General features: G+C 35.7%; 1 protein-coding gene across 2 annotated transcripts in view; it reads left to right on the top strand.

The window, feature by feature from the left end:
• ACTR3 (actin related protein 3) overlaps nucleotides 1-13,429 on the top strand; it is a 32,412-nt gene that overhangs the window by 13,163 nt on the left and 5,820 nt on the right. Inside the window, exons 1-7 of one of the 2 annotated variants that reach the window (XM_082312401.1) lie at nucleotides 3,476-3,531; nucleotides 4,010-4,165; nucleotides 7,832-7,956; nucleotides 8,502-8,612; nucleotides 10,151-10,246; nucleotides 10,813-10,920; nucleotides 13,044-13,187. In XM_082312401.1, the coding sequence (XP_082168527.1) occupies nucleotides 4,078-4,165; nucleotides 7,832-7,956; nucleotides 8,502-8,612; nucleotides 10,151-10,246; nucleotides 10,813-10,920; nucleotides 13,044-13,187 (672 nt within the window). In that variant the 5' untranslated portion in view covers nucleotides 3,476-3,531; nucleotides 4,010-4,077. Of the gene's footprint in view, nucleotides 1-3,475; nucleotides 3,532-4,009; nucleotides 4,166-7,831; nucleotides 7,957-8,501; nucleotides 8,613-10,150; nucleotides 10,247-10,812; nucleotides 10,921-13,043; nucleotides 13,188-13,429 lie in introns of those variants that run through there. The other variant, XM_082312400.1, reaches the window with a different exon arrangement.

The raw sequence follows: 13,429 nt of genomic DNA, 5'->3' as shown, positions 1-13,429 counted from the left end.
CAGAGGATGGTGTGTGAGACCTCATTGCCTGTTGGAGAAGATATTGCAGGGAAGTCATTAGGGAATATCAGCACTGTATATATGTATACTGATAGATAGTACGAGGGGGTGTATGTATATGGTTCTCTATATACCTACACTCACATATGTATTGAGACTTTGTGGACTGCTTTTGAATACTTTGTAGCTTGTTCTCTAAGGTAAATCTGAAGGTCATGATTATCCAAGGACATTTTTTGCTGTGTTTGGTTTTTTGTTTCTTCTTTTTCTCCTTAAATGAGCAAACAGGCCTACAGAAACCCTTCAGGTAGCTGAATGTGGAGAAATAAAGGAAAAACTCTAAATGATCAAGGTTGAATTCAGGTTTTCACCTTTGGATTTTGTAAATCAGTTCTGTGCTACAGATTTCAATAGAAATCTGCTCGTACTTTTGTACTCATCTGTACAGTGCCTTGCTCTCTTACTGCTGAGTGCCCCAAATTCAGTGTGGGAAAGCTGAGTTTGTGTCTCATTAAATGACATGTGCCTGCCTGTCTCAATGGAAGTCCCTCCTGCCACTCTTCAGTGCTGTGTAGCAAGCAAGACAAGCTGTGATTTAGTGGACAACTGTGATCCAGTATTGGTAATTGCCTCATGATATCTTTAATATCATGATTTTTTTCTGCAGTGGCAGTGATTGCTGCTCTGAAGACAGGGTGTGCCTCGTTCCCCTGTGAATCATACATTAGTCAGACACACTTTGCCCTGTATGAAATGCTTGTGGAAACTGTATACTTGTGAGTCTAGCTTGCCCATGGTATCCCTTTTTTCATGTGACTTAAATATTTTACTTCAAGTGACAGTGGTAGAATAGATCTGATCAGTCTGAATAAAGCCTCATCTTTGCAAAAGTTAATTTAAAAGAAGCCCTGCTGTTATTAGAGTGTACGTTTGGAGAACTGAGGATTTTTATCAACTTTTATTCATTTTTTTAACTTTTTTTTTCTCGCCTGTCACATTTTTAAACTGCATTTTAACTCGAGAGTTTCTATCTATACATTTAGCTATGACAATCAAGCTTACTGTTTATGATGTGTATTACCATAGTCCCTGGCAGCCCTAGCTACTGCCCAGAGCCCCGTAGTACCGGCCACTGCATGAATCCGGCAGAAGGCAGCAGGCTGTGATGCGAAGCATTGCGTTGGAGACTACGTTGGAGACTCGAGGCTGTAATGCTTTAATACTCAGAGACCAGAAGCCATGTGGGTTTTTTCCTTTTTTTTTTTTTTTTTTCCTTTTTTGGAAGCCTAAAAATGGGACTTTTTTCATGAGTCAGGACACTTCTTGCTGAGTAGGCCATAGTATTTTTAGATGTGCTGATTTTATGTCTGAATACGGTCTTTTTATGTAAAATACATCTTTCATTTGACTGTTTTTCTTTCAGTCTGCTGGCCGTGTGTGTGTGCTGGGCAGTCTCCCACACCACAAGCAGCTAAGCAGCCTGTTACCTGCAACAGTTTACCTTTTGTTTTCTTTGAAATACTGGATTTAATAATCAAATGGTTTTAACTTTTTTGGTTGTTAACTTCTGATCTAGTTGTAGGTTTACGTAGCCTTCAGGCTCCAAAGTTCCTCTGTAGATTTAGCTTTAAAATAGACATGCCACAGTTCCTGATTTGCGGGGAAAGGTAGAGGGAGCGAGTCAATATTTGCTGCTTTTCTTCTCAATTTTCTTGTGGAACTAAAAGCCTCTTACAACATTACAGATACAGCAAACAGTTTTGTTCTGCATGACAGGTTATAGAAGCATCAGATGGTGGAATTCTTGAGATTTCTCTTAGGAACTAGATATTTAAGAAGAAAATTTTAAAAAATGTGCTTGCTTATAACTTGAGTCTGCAAAATCTGAGTTGCATGTCATGAGTTCAGGCATAATGCTGATCTCTTCATGAGGTATAAATTTCTTTCAGGTGTTCAGTTTCTTTTTTTCTTTTCCATTATGTATCTTATTTTGCCAGTGAAGTTTTATTTTTCAGTTAATATTACCGTAGATCAATATGAAGTCAAGTTTTTTTGCATGGTTACTCCCAACTGTTAGAGCGTGTTAGAGACAAGATGGGGTTTACGGCTTTAAAAATACTTCTCTTGCAAAACATTGTTGGTGTTAGATGAGGTCCTGTGCTAACCACTTGTTATTTAGAGAGAAAGATACCTTCCTTTTGAGGATACCGTTTCTCCTGGCCCAGCACTAATGTGCGCAATTAACGTCAGCGATAGAAATTGTGTAGGCGTTAGCGGGACACGTGAGCAAATTGTGAACCGCTGCATCAGTAGCATCACAGCAAAACCTACTGCAGCAGCACTCCTCTTCTAACCTGTGAAAACCAACCTCTTACTGTATTTCTTGCCAGGCATTTTGCCGTTATTGACATAAATTTATAGATTGTTAAAGTTAGTACTGCCTCATACTGCTTAAGATCTTCCAGGTTTATATCTGAGTGCTGAAAATTGTCGAGGTGTTACTACAGTGTTTCATGCTTTTGCTGACGGTGCTAATTTAGTTAGTACAGCTGTCTGACTGTATAAAGAAAATGAGAATTTTGTCATGTCTGTGTTTGTTAAAAACTTGTGTGTAGGCTGTAACTCTTGAATATAGTGTGCATTTTGGTCTGCACATTTTAGAATTCGCCTGTGCTGTTGTTAACTCTTTTCTAACAAGGTTTCTAGCAGCTGGATGGTTTTGGTACTGTGAGTTTTGTAGTTGTTTTTTGTGAATACATTAGTAATTTCTTCAGTTTTCTTACATCATGACAAGGAAAGTGATGTATATATCTATAGCACATTCTTGAAATTGGGTGGGTAAAGGTGTGTAGTTCTTTTCCTCTTGCTTTCCTTAGTCTTATTAAACACATTTTCAAGACTGTTTTCCATTTGTCTAAATGGAATTTCTTTTGCTACCACTGTCGTTATCAGCTGTCAGTACTTGCCACCTATGATGGTACATCTTGGGAAATGCTTGTGAAGTAATGTTGGCCAGCCCTGCCACCTGCCCAGCTGGTAGTCCATGGGCAAGGCAATTTTTTCCCCTATAGTTAGCAGTTACAAAAACACTTCTACCACTAACACTTATTATATGAAAATATTTCTATAGAAATGCTAACTGCTGAGCAGGGAAGAACTACCCTGACTCTAAATTATACTCCTAAGCATTGATAAATTGAATTACATACTTTGTGTTCTGTAGTAAAATTTTACTAGAGTAGAAGTTAGTAATGATGCTTGATTTGTGATAGGGAGCATTGTTTTACCTTTTAAAAAAGAGAAGTTCTTTGTTTGGAGGTTTGGGGGGGGGTTTGTTTGTGTTTTGGTTTTTTTTTTAGAGGAAATTCAGTGGGTCTTTTTCATATGGGAAGAGAGTTATGTTCAGTAAAAAAGGGAGATGTCTTTGGTATTTGTGGTATTAAATATTATAACCCAACCTTTTTTGCCTCAACAGGTATACAAAGCTCGGATATGCCGGTAATACTGAACCCCAGTTCATTATTCCCTCATGTAAGTATTTGTTACTTCTGTATGAATGCTGAAGTTACACTTACAGTTTCTATAACACGCTATGTAAAAAAAAACAGTTAAAAATGAGCGACTTGAAAACACCTCTGAGTGATGACACAGAGTGATAGCATGACTGTTCTGTTTTGCTATGGATGCTCAGTTTAGAAAAATACATTCATTAAAATGGTATACTAATATTTGAAGTTAATATCTTGGCAATTGAAGCCATATTGAAATACAGTAGTGTGGCTATATTTACTTTTTAGAAGGTTTTTCCTTTATTAGGGATTTCTCAGGTTAAAGTTTAGTTGATTGTAACTACAAAAAAAAATTAAAATTGGATGTTTTAATATCTTTAGGGTTTAAAATGTTATGCTTCCCAGGTATTTTACAGTATTACAGCTATGTTACTTAATTTACTATGTCTTGTAAATAGAACAAGAAAGCATTTAATTTATTTTTTTTTTTACATGTGAAGTTGCTTATTTGCTCCTTGTCTTCTGAACTGTTTCTCCCACTTGAAGTGATACAGCTCTACTCTAGAGAATGGAACTCAATCAGCTTCCTTTAGAAATGCTTCCCCTTTTGACCTCCTACACCACTTGGCATTTTGTCGTCGTTCATCTGTGCCAAAGTAATCACGTATTACATCCTGGTAAAAAGGAATAATTAGTACACCCTGTTTCCTTGTAAATGCAACAGGAAAAGAGCTAGAACTAATAATACTTAAGCATAGTCCCTGTAAAATAGAACTTGATAGTTCAGGCTCTCTGTTAATTTTTCTAGAAAATATGCTTCAAAAAGCAATTTTCATGGAAAGCTAAGGTTGATTCATTTAATGCATTCTCCTGTTCTCATACAAGTGAGAGAATCCTTTCAATCTCTTCTATACGTAGTTCTTCATTCATTTGGTTTTCCAGTTGAATTTCATTTAGTTTACCTCGGTGGCATATAAAATATACTCTACAGTTTTGTTTTTCCACACAAAATCTAGTTTTAATATTAGATTTTAAAAGGTTAACGAACCATTGAAAAAAAAACCTTTACATTGCTCTTTAAGCTTCATAGCATTCTTTAAATTAAAAATGGGCCAATGGTTATTTTATTTAATTTCAGGTAAATAGAGTTTACATACCCTTTCTGCATCTTCAGATTTGGTTTATTTAATTTTAAAATCACGTCCTTGTTCCAAAAAAAGAGAAGAGATATCATGACACTTTAAACAAATTCTGGGAATTAAATGACCTGTCAGATCATTAAGTAGAGAAATTTATACAACAGGGATGCTATTAAAGTAGAAGAGAAAGGGGGGAAATGAGATTTTTTTGACAGCTTTTTGATATAGTGTGGTGTATTTAAAAAAAAAAAAAACCAAACCAAACCAAAAAAAACCCTCTGGTCTAGATGCTCCTACAGCTGAAATGGTCATTGACTGCAATTCTCTTAATGAAAAAGGCATTTTTCTCATTTGTGCTGTAATCCAAGTTAGATAATTACACTAACTGCACGAGTTTGCGTTAATCCTCTGCCTCAAATGAAATAAAATAGCACTGGTGTGATCCACATTAGAGAAATGAACATAGAATATAGCAGTACCTAGTTTCAAAGTAAAATGTTACAAAAAACTGTGGATCTTTTCAAAGCACTTTGGTGTCTTTAATTTCCTTAATATTATCCACAGAGGAAAAATGGTTTGCTTTCTCCTTTGACTTCCAGCAGTGGTGGCTGGATGTTATCAATTTGATTCTCTAAAAAATGTTTGCTGTTAAACAGGTTCGAGCAGCATTCCTTATGCCTTGTTCACTTGCTGCTTATCTTACTCACTCCTGCTCTTAACAAATTTTTATCTCCCACTTCTCTCTTATGTTGTGTTCTTGATTTAGTTCTGAATGTGCTTCTGTAGAGATAACAAATGCTTGCTTGAAAAGTGAAGTAAATGAGAATATATTGGGCCAGGTTTTTGAAGAGACTTGGGTTCACTGCTTTCTTCCCTGGCTGCTTTTTAGATGTTAGCAGGTCATTAATTTTGCTTGATTTTTATTCACGTAATCCTTTTTTTCTTGCTGTATGTTAAAATAGGAGTCAACTTCTTTCCATTACCCAGTAGTTCTCTTGATTCGTCATCCATTTCAGTTTATCTGTGATAGTTTACATATTAGATGGCCTTTTCTTTACCTTTGAAAGAAAAAGAACTGGCTTGAGTAGTGGCTAAGCACAAAAATTGATTTGATGCAAGTATGTCCTCTTTTTTTCTAAAAGCTCTTAATTCTTGTGCCAAGCAAACCAAAGGCAAATGCTCTGAGATACTGCTGGAGTGCTGCCCATCTTCAGACACTGCGGTAGCTTAGCTCTGGTTTCAGCAAGATTTATTTTTCTGTTTGCATTTTCAGGATATGATTCTTGATTCAGGTTGTTTCCTTCTCATTTCTGACTTTCGAAACCAGGACTGAACAGGCCAGCCTCAACACCAGCAAAATATTGAGAGCTCCCATCTTGTTTTAGGCTTGTAACAGGGTGAAAACACTTTGACTTGAAAGTTTCTATAATCTTGTGGCAAGCGATGGTATTTTACTTGAAAATTCTTGAAGATAACACACATCCGGACAGAAAAATTTCCCAAAATGTGTGAGCTCTGTAATGATGATCTGAAAAATATTTGGCAAGATTCTTCTTTTCACTTGCAGCAAACGCTACCCTTGCGACATCTCCTTCCCCACAATTTTAGCTTCTACTTCCTATCTACCCCCCCATGCTTTTCGGCTTCCTCCAGCCTTTTGCTTCCTCTCTGCGCTCCTGTAAGCTGCCACAGAAGTTACGGTATGATTCAGTTTTCTTCCTGAAGAGCTCAAAATAATGTCTTCTGGTTTATCCTGTTCAGTCTTTCACAACATTTAACTTTGGCTGTGCAGCTCTGCTTTTGTTGCTCTTTATGGGAAGAGACGGGAGAAGGATGGGAGCATCAGTGAACTAACGGTGCTTTACCCTAGCATGCTATTGATTTCCAAATCCCGTAGCTGTGCTGCCTGGTGTCTCGTGGGCTTGAGCCTGCAGCAGCTATTTTCATAACTTTTTTTAGCCTTAGTTGTGAGCAAACAGAACTTCTTACTGAAGGTGAGAATTAGCAAAATAATTTGGCTTTGAAAGAGCTGTTGGATCACAACCTTTGAATATTTGAGGCTGACATTAACGCTTCTTATAGATCTGAATTTCCTCATTTGTGTAAAGGATTGTGTTTCAAGGCAATTAGTAAGAGTTGAAAAAATACAGCAGGTATTGCTGGCACTGCAACCCTGGTAGCCAGGGGGCTGATGCAAAAGATGAGGGAAAAGAGAACATCTGTGTTCCTGTGATATCTAATCACTGATCCATCTTTCCACGATCCTGTGTTTAGTCTTAGCCAGTATTTTTCTGATAAAAACTTGTTTCTTTATTTATGATGAGTAATTATCCTGGAAGGAATAAATTGCCAAGATACAAGCTCTTAACTTTTGCCAGTTATTTCTTGAAGTGAAGGAGAGATTTACAGTCTCTCTTAAATGAAATTCTCTGTCCCGTTCTTAATGATAAGATAGGAATCTTAAGATTTAAAGGAAGAAATTAAACATAGACTTTGTGAAAATCTGTTTTAAAGCATCTAAAGGTGCATCGTGTGGCCATGCAAACTTCTGTCCTTTTAAAAATACTCCTTTTAGTTCTGTCCAATTTTCTTTGTATGCCTTACGTTTTCTTCTACTTCTTCCTTCCTGCCTTCTTTTGCACGTGTTTCTTCCTTATTTAGTTGCTATTCAGTCCCCTTTGTGTGCCATATCTGATTTTGATAATATGTCCAGAAATCAAATTGGTACAAGTGAAGTAAAACATCCATTTATATAATGGAAGTATATTTTCTTTCTTGCTCTTTATACAACTTCTACAACTGCATTCCTTTTATTATTATTATTATTATTATTATTATTATTATTATAGGAGCGTGCAGAAAATTGGCACGCTTGTTGAATAAAATGAGATCTGTAGGGATACCCTTAGTGTTTCTTTTTATATTTTATCTTTCTGATGGCATGTTGAGAGTCTAACAATTAAATCCATATTTAGATCTCTATTGTGTTACTTTATAAATCCTAACTATGTTTACCTATGATTAGAATTCAAATTATCTGTGTTTTATTTAGCTTTTCTGCACTTATACCTGAGACAAAGGATGAATGCAATTACAGTGTGTTCCTATTCTTGAATATTGGGGTTTTCTTTTTTTTAGTGCAGGAGATATGATCTACAATGTTGTTTGTGTTCTCTGTTAAAGGTATTGCTATCAAAGAATCCGCGAAAGTGGTCGATCAAGCACAAAGGAGGGTTTTGAAAGGTGTTGATGATTTAGACTTCTTTATCGGGGATGAAGCAATAGAAAAACCAACTTATGCAACCAAGGTATTAAGATAAATGTTTAAAATAATTTTCCAGTACTCTTTAGAAAGCATTAGCTATACTGTAAACAGTTTCTTGTGAATTCTTTTTGGTTAATTTTAATCTTATTTTCTTACTAACTCTGTTTTAATGGAAAATAAGGTTTGGTATTAGTTTTGTTGACCTTCAGGAGCCTGTGGGAATTTGCAAAAAAAGTACGTGAATATATATTTCTTTTGAAGCAAAGGGAGAGTGTTAAGCGGAAATATCACATTTTTTCATGTTCCTTGGCGTCTTGAATCGGCAACGTCAGGATGCTGGGCTAGGGGGAACCTTTGGTTTATCCTAGGGCCACCATTCTGTTGTAGTGAGAGAAGCGCAATGTAGTGACTCTGCTATTCAAGGGTTGGAATCTGAATTTCTAATAGGTGTCAGATTGAGACAGGGAAAACCTAATGCAAGGTTTCTTGCATATGTAGATTGTATGCTTTTACTGCAGTTGAAAACACTGATATTTTTTTTTTTCTTTCTTTTGTTTCCAATGATATTTTGATATTCTTCTGCAACAGTGGCCCATCCGCCATGGTATAGTTGAAGACTGGGACTTGATGGAGAGGTTTATGGAGCAAGTAATCTTTAAGTATCTAAGGGCAGAACCCGAGGACCATTATTTTCTTTTGGTAGGTAAAATTATGTCCTACTTATGAAATTGCATATGACTAGTAAGAATGTTTGTGCTGACTTATGTAATAATTCTTAAATGTGAATATGCTTATCTTGAAAACTAAAGTAAATATGAATTACTGGAAACTTTCCTGACCTGGCTTATCCCATCCAGCTTCTTTAATTTTCTAAGATGTGAGAGTGTCTGAACTGCAAACTTTTTCTATTCTCTTCTCATTTCTCTCCAAATTGCGTCGGCTTCATCCCTCTTTTTCTATTACTTGTCCAATGAATTCAATAACCATGTTTACATTTTTGAGGCAAAAAAAGTACTTGTGTGTTTTGACTTGACATAATTGGAATTATTTTGTTTTTACAATGCTGTCACCTGGATGGTGTGTCTAGATGGTGTATTTTGTTTTTTGTGAAATTGGAAGGATTGATTGTCATATTTGGGCAAATTAGATCTGAATTAAGGTCAATGTTATTTTGAAGCATCTGCTATTCCTTAGTATTTTATTTAAGGCCTTTGAAATAGGCAATTTGTTTTAGTCTGATGTTTATAGAGCAAGTTTGGAATTAGAAGTGTTGGCTATACGTGTTAAAGAACATCTAATGCAACAGTCTCCTTGAAGCAGGTCTAGTTAGATCCGGTTGCTCAAGGCTGTGTCCAGCCAACCTTTGAATAACCAAGGATGAAGATGCCATACCAGCTCTGGGCCCCTTTCGTAATATTTGACCACCCTCATGTTACCTTTTTTGCTCCTAATACCTACTTAGGATTTCCCATGTTGCAGTTTGTCTCTGGCCTCTTGTCCTTATCACCTTTCAACACTCTGGCTCCCTCTTCTCTTTACCATCCTACTACATAGATGATGCAATGGAAGAGTGATTCCCTCCCTCCCCCCTATTCTGTAGCACTATCCAAAATGCTCTTTCAGAGGAGAGACTTAATGTTAAGTATGTTTGGTATTTTAATGAAAATTATAGCATACTGTTATAGTGCATTGTATGTTGTTGCTGGCTTCTCTCAGTTGAGTACATTTCTACAGCTGATCATATCAACTTGTTTTATAGTGATTGCCTTCTGAAGAAAACCGGCTTTTTTCTTTAATGAATCACTGAGAAATTTTAAAAATAATTGTCATTCTTTAAATGTGCTAAACTGCATCCTTTCACATTTTTAGGTTGGTAGTCCTTGATTCTTTCAGTGAAATCAAAAGTTGTAATGAGCTAACCCAACCCACAACGGGGGCCATCAATGTAAATTCTTAAGCAGTAATTACTATAATATTTTTATTGCACTTCTGTTTTCACTCTAATCATGTTTTTTTGCAATGCAGTTTGCATAAATACTGTTATTGTCAAGAGTTTCTAGATTTTTTTTAATTGCACTATTTGCCTTTAAAAGCACCCTTTGCACATTACTATTTTTACATGCTATTGTTATTGAATGACTCATCTTTCAAAATTTAGGATTTGGTGATTTTTTTTTTTTTAAAGTCGAGTGTTTGATTTGAATGTAAGTAAAACTTGAGTTTCTTTTGTCTTACAGACTGAGCCTCCATTAAATACTCCAGAAAATAGAGAATATACTGCTGAAATCATGTTCGAGTCTTTCAATGTTCCAGGGCTATATATTGCTGTTCAGGTAAGGGCAGGGCTGTTGAAAGTTAGAGCTACAGTGTTTCTCCTTGAACTAAAACTAATTTCACTATGAAAACTGTATGAGTGGTGTTTGGAATGCTTTTATTTACTTTCGGTTAGCAATTTCACCACTAGATGTTTGATATGCATTCATTCTGTGGTCTGTTAGCTAGGTACTGTTCCTCTGTTACCTGTATAAAAGGAAGCCTCTAAGCATTAGAGTATATCTGTTGCGTCATAAATAAATTAAAAAACAAACCAAACCAAAACAACATACCACTTCATAATAATGGTATTAGGCCAAGAATTGAATCCCTCTCAATATGAAGTAACAAAAAAGATGTGTATTTAGACATGGCTAAAAAAGCATTAGGAGTCAAAAATTACATTTATGCAGTCTCTTTTTCATAAGCTGTTGTGTACGCATATATAATATTACTAAATCAGTTTCCATGCTGTAAATTACCATGAGGGTGTCGGACTGGGTATTGTTGGGAGGGGGAGTGGAAGGTGGGATCTGCAATGCAGTGCTTTAATGAAGATTTGGGCTTGTGTGTGTTCTTTTACAAGGCTGTCCTTGCCTTAGCTGCGTCTTGGACGTCAAGACAAGTAGGAGAACGAACACTGACTGGCACAGTTATAGACAGTGGTGATGGTGTCACTCATGTTATTCCTGTTGTAAGTATACATCAAAACTATAGAAACTGTGTAAGTGTAGACTTCAGGGAAGTTACAGGACAAACTGTTCTCTGGTTAAACAGACTGAAGTGTAGCTAGAAATCTTCAAAAACATCAGATAATTTCCAGGGTTGTGGGGTTTTTGTTTATTTTTGTAGTGCAGAAACTCTTGAAGAACTACTTTGCACCCAGAGTTTATCAGGGCATATTGTCTTCCAGTGACTTATCTTAAAAGGTGATTTGCCAAGGCCATGCTAAGTGATCGATGAAATTGTATTGCTTTATTGTATTTCCAGTTTGTTTTGCTGGTAAGAGTGAATATGCTCTTTACAATAGTCAGTCCAAAAAGTTTGGAAACTTTTGTGTTTCATTCAGTTAATTCATATATAGAATAGAAATAATACAAAATACTTGAGGGCAGATGTAGTATTGTTTACAATTTTTCTCCAGCTGTTGACCAATGTTTAGTAGTATGCTACCATGCATCAGCAATACAAGCAAAAAAAAAAAAAAGTTCCTCCCTGACTGGGACCGCCCCTCCCTCCCCCCAAGGTTAATTAATGTTGAATATCTGTTCCAATATATCAAGTTGCTAAAAGCAACAATTGGTATAATCGTATGATGTTTTATTAAATAATTAACATTTATAGTTGCAGTTTCTTAACTGTCAAATTACTGGTTTTGCTGTAGGTATGTATTTCATTTTAAAAAGCTACACATTTGAAATTTTATAATTGGAACATTTAATAGTGTTCTTTATTTCAAGTGGCTGGTAATTTGTGTCTCTGCCCATCTTTCCTTGGGAAGTTAAATGTGTGTCTAGGCACCAGACACATTTTTCTTTTCAAAATTAAGTTTGCAATTTTTAAGATTACAATCTATACAAAGCTTTATCATGCCACAGTAACATCAGATTTTTAAAAATGATTTGTTACACCAAATAGTAGCATTGGTGGTGATCAAACATATGCTCTGATGTAGCAATTTGTTATTAATCTTGGTGGAATATAGTGGCTAAATCTTTGTTCAGACTGTTCATCCGAGATGGCATATTTTTAATACGATGTAGGAAACAATTAACGTTTCAAACCTTTTATAGGTAAACTTTTTTTAAATTGTATTTAGTAGATCAAATTGCTGTTTAAAACAATTGAACTTTTCCCGATTTGTGGGTTTGGTTTTTCTAATTGAAGTAAGAGTAGGTATTCTATATCACTTGAAGCATTAAGCTCCTTTATAGAGTGATATTCACTTGATTTCTGGAATTTTTTTAAACATGTTGAACAAGTTGACAGCAATAGTATACCACTTATTATAATAAAATAGATAAAGAGGAATTAACAAACGCTTGTCTCCTTGGTGAAGCTAATAATAGTGGTATATTTATTACTTGTTATTTTCTATGTTAGAACATTTTATATGAATGAAAGGTGTATAAAGGAAATTTTAAGCATTTAATATTAGCATGATAACTGGATTCATCTGTTTGGATGTAGCAGGTCTGGTGAGGTTGAAAGCCAGTTGTGAACACTTTCGGTTTCTGCGTTTAGACCAGATATTTTTAATGCCCTGATACTGACCCCCAGGACAAGTATAACCAGGATGAGTGTGGGCCAGTCTGATGTTCTAAGCCATGTCAATTAATGTGCTGAAATGATGCATTTTCTCCCTGCTTTCAGAAAATTAATTTTGGTTCATGTGGATTGTAATGTCTTACATCAGTGGCTGTGACTGCAGAGCCACATCATTTCTTCTAAAATAATATTTCATTATACAAGGTTTCTTGACCTTTTTGGTAAGAGTAACCTCATTTTGAAGAGAAAATAAAGGCCAAGGAATAGTGAGTATAGCTATTTGTCTGCTGTATGTACTAGTGACCTTTCTGTTCCTCCTAACCTTGTAAGAATTATGAACCAATGCAAGGCAAAACACTTTAACAAGTAAAATAAGGCTACTAAAGAATTGGATTTCTGGTAATTAAATGAACCAGTCTTAAAGGGCTTCAATCTCACAATCACAGGTAGTGAACAGAAGTTTAGACTCCATCTTTTTCTCTCTCCCTCCTAAGCTTTGTTGAAAGGAGTTCTTGTCAATATCTTTCTCCCAATTAATTTTCTTTACAGGCCGAAGGATACGTGATTGGCAGCTGTATCAAACACATTCCAATTGCTGGGCGAGATATAACATACTTCATTCAGCAGTTGCTGAGGGAGCGAGAAGTAGGAATTCCTCCCGAACAATCCTTGGAAACAGCTAAAGCAGTGAAGGTAATGTGAACATTGCAGACATTAAGGTTATTTTAGATCAGAGCTTGATATCTATTTTTAAAATACAATAATCTCTTAAAGTCATTGTCCTTCCAAGTAATGGTGCTGTGTTTCTAAGTAATATAAAAATCCCTAAATAATATAATAATATGAAATGCCTTAAATTTAAGGTATGCTGCTGGCTTATACTCAATTTGGCCTAGAGTTTCACTCTTCACTTGTAGTCTCCCCTTTCTCCACCC

Source organism: Platalea leucorodia (genome assembly GCF_965183815.1).
Source record: "Platalea leucorodia genome assembly, chromosome: 5".
NCBI classification, from domain to species: domain Eukaryota; kingdom Metazoa; phylum Chordata; class Aves; order Pelecaniformes; family Threskiornithidae; genus Platalea; species Platalea leucorodia.
The sequence above is the reverse complement of the archived record's forward strand: the minus strand, read 5'-3'. Positions and strand labels throughout refer to the sequence as shown.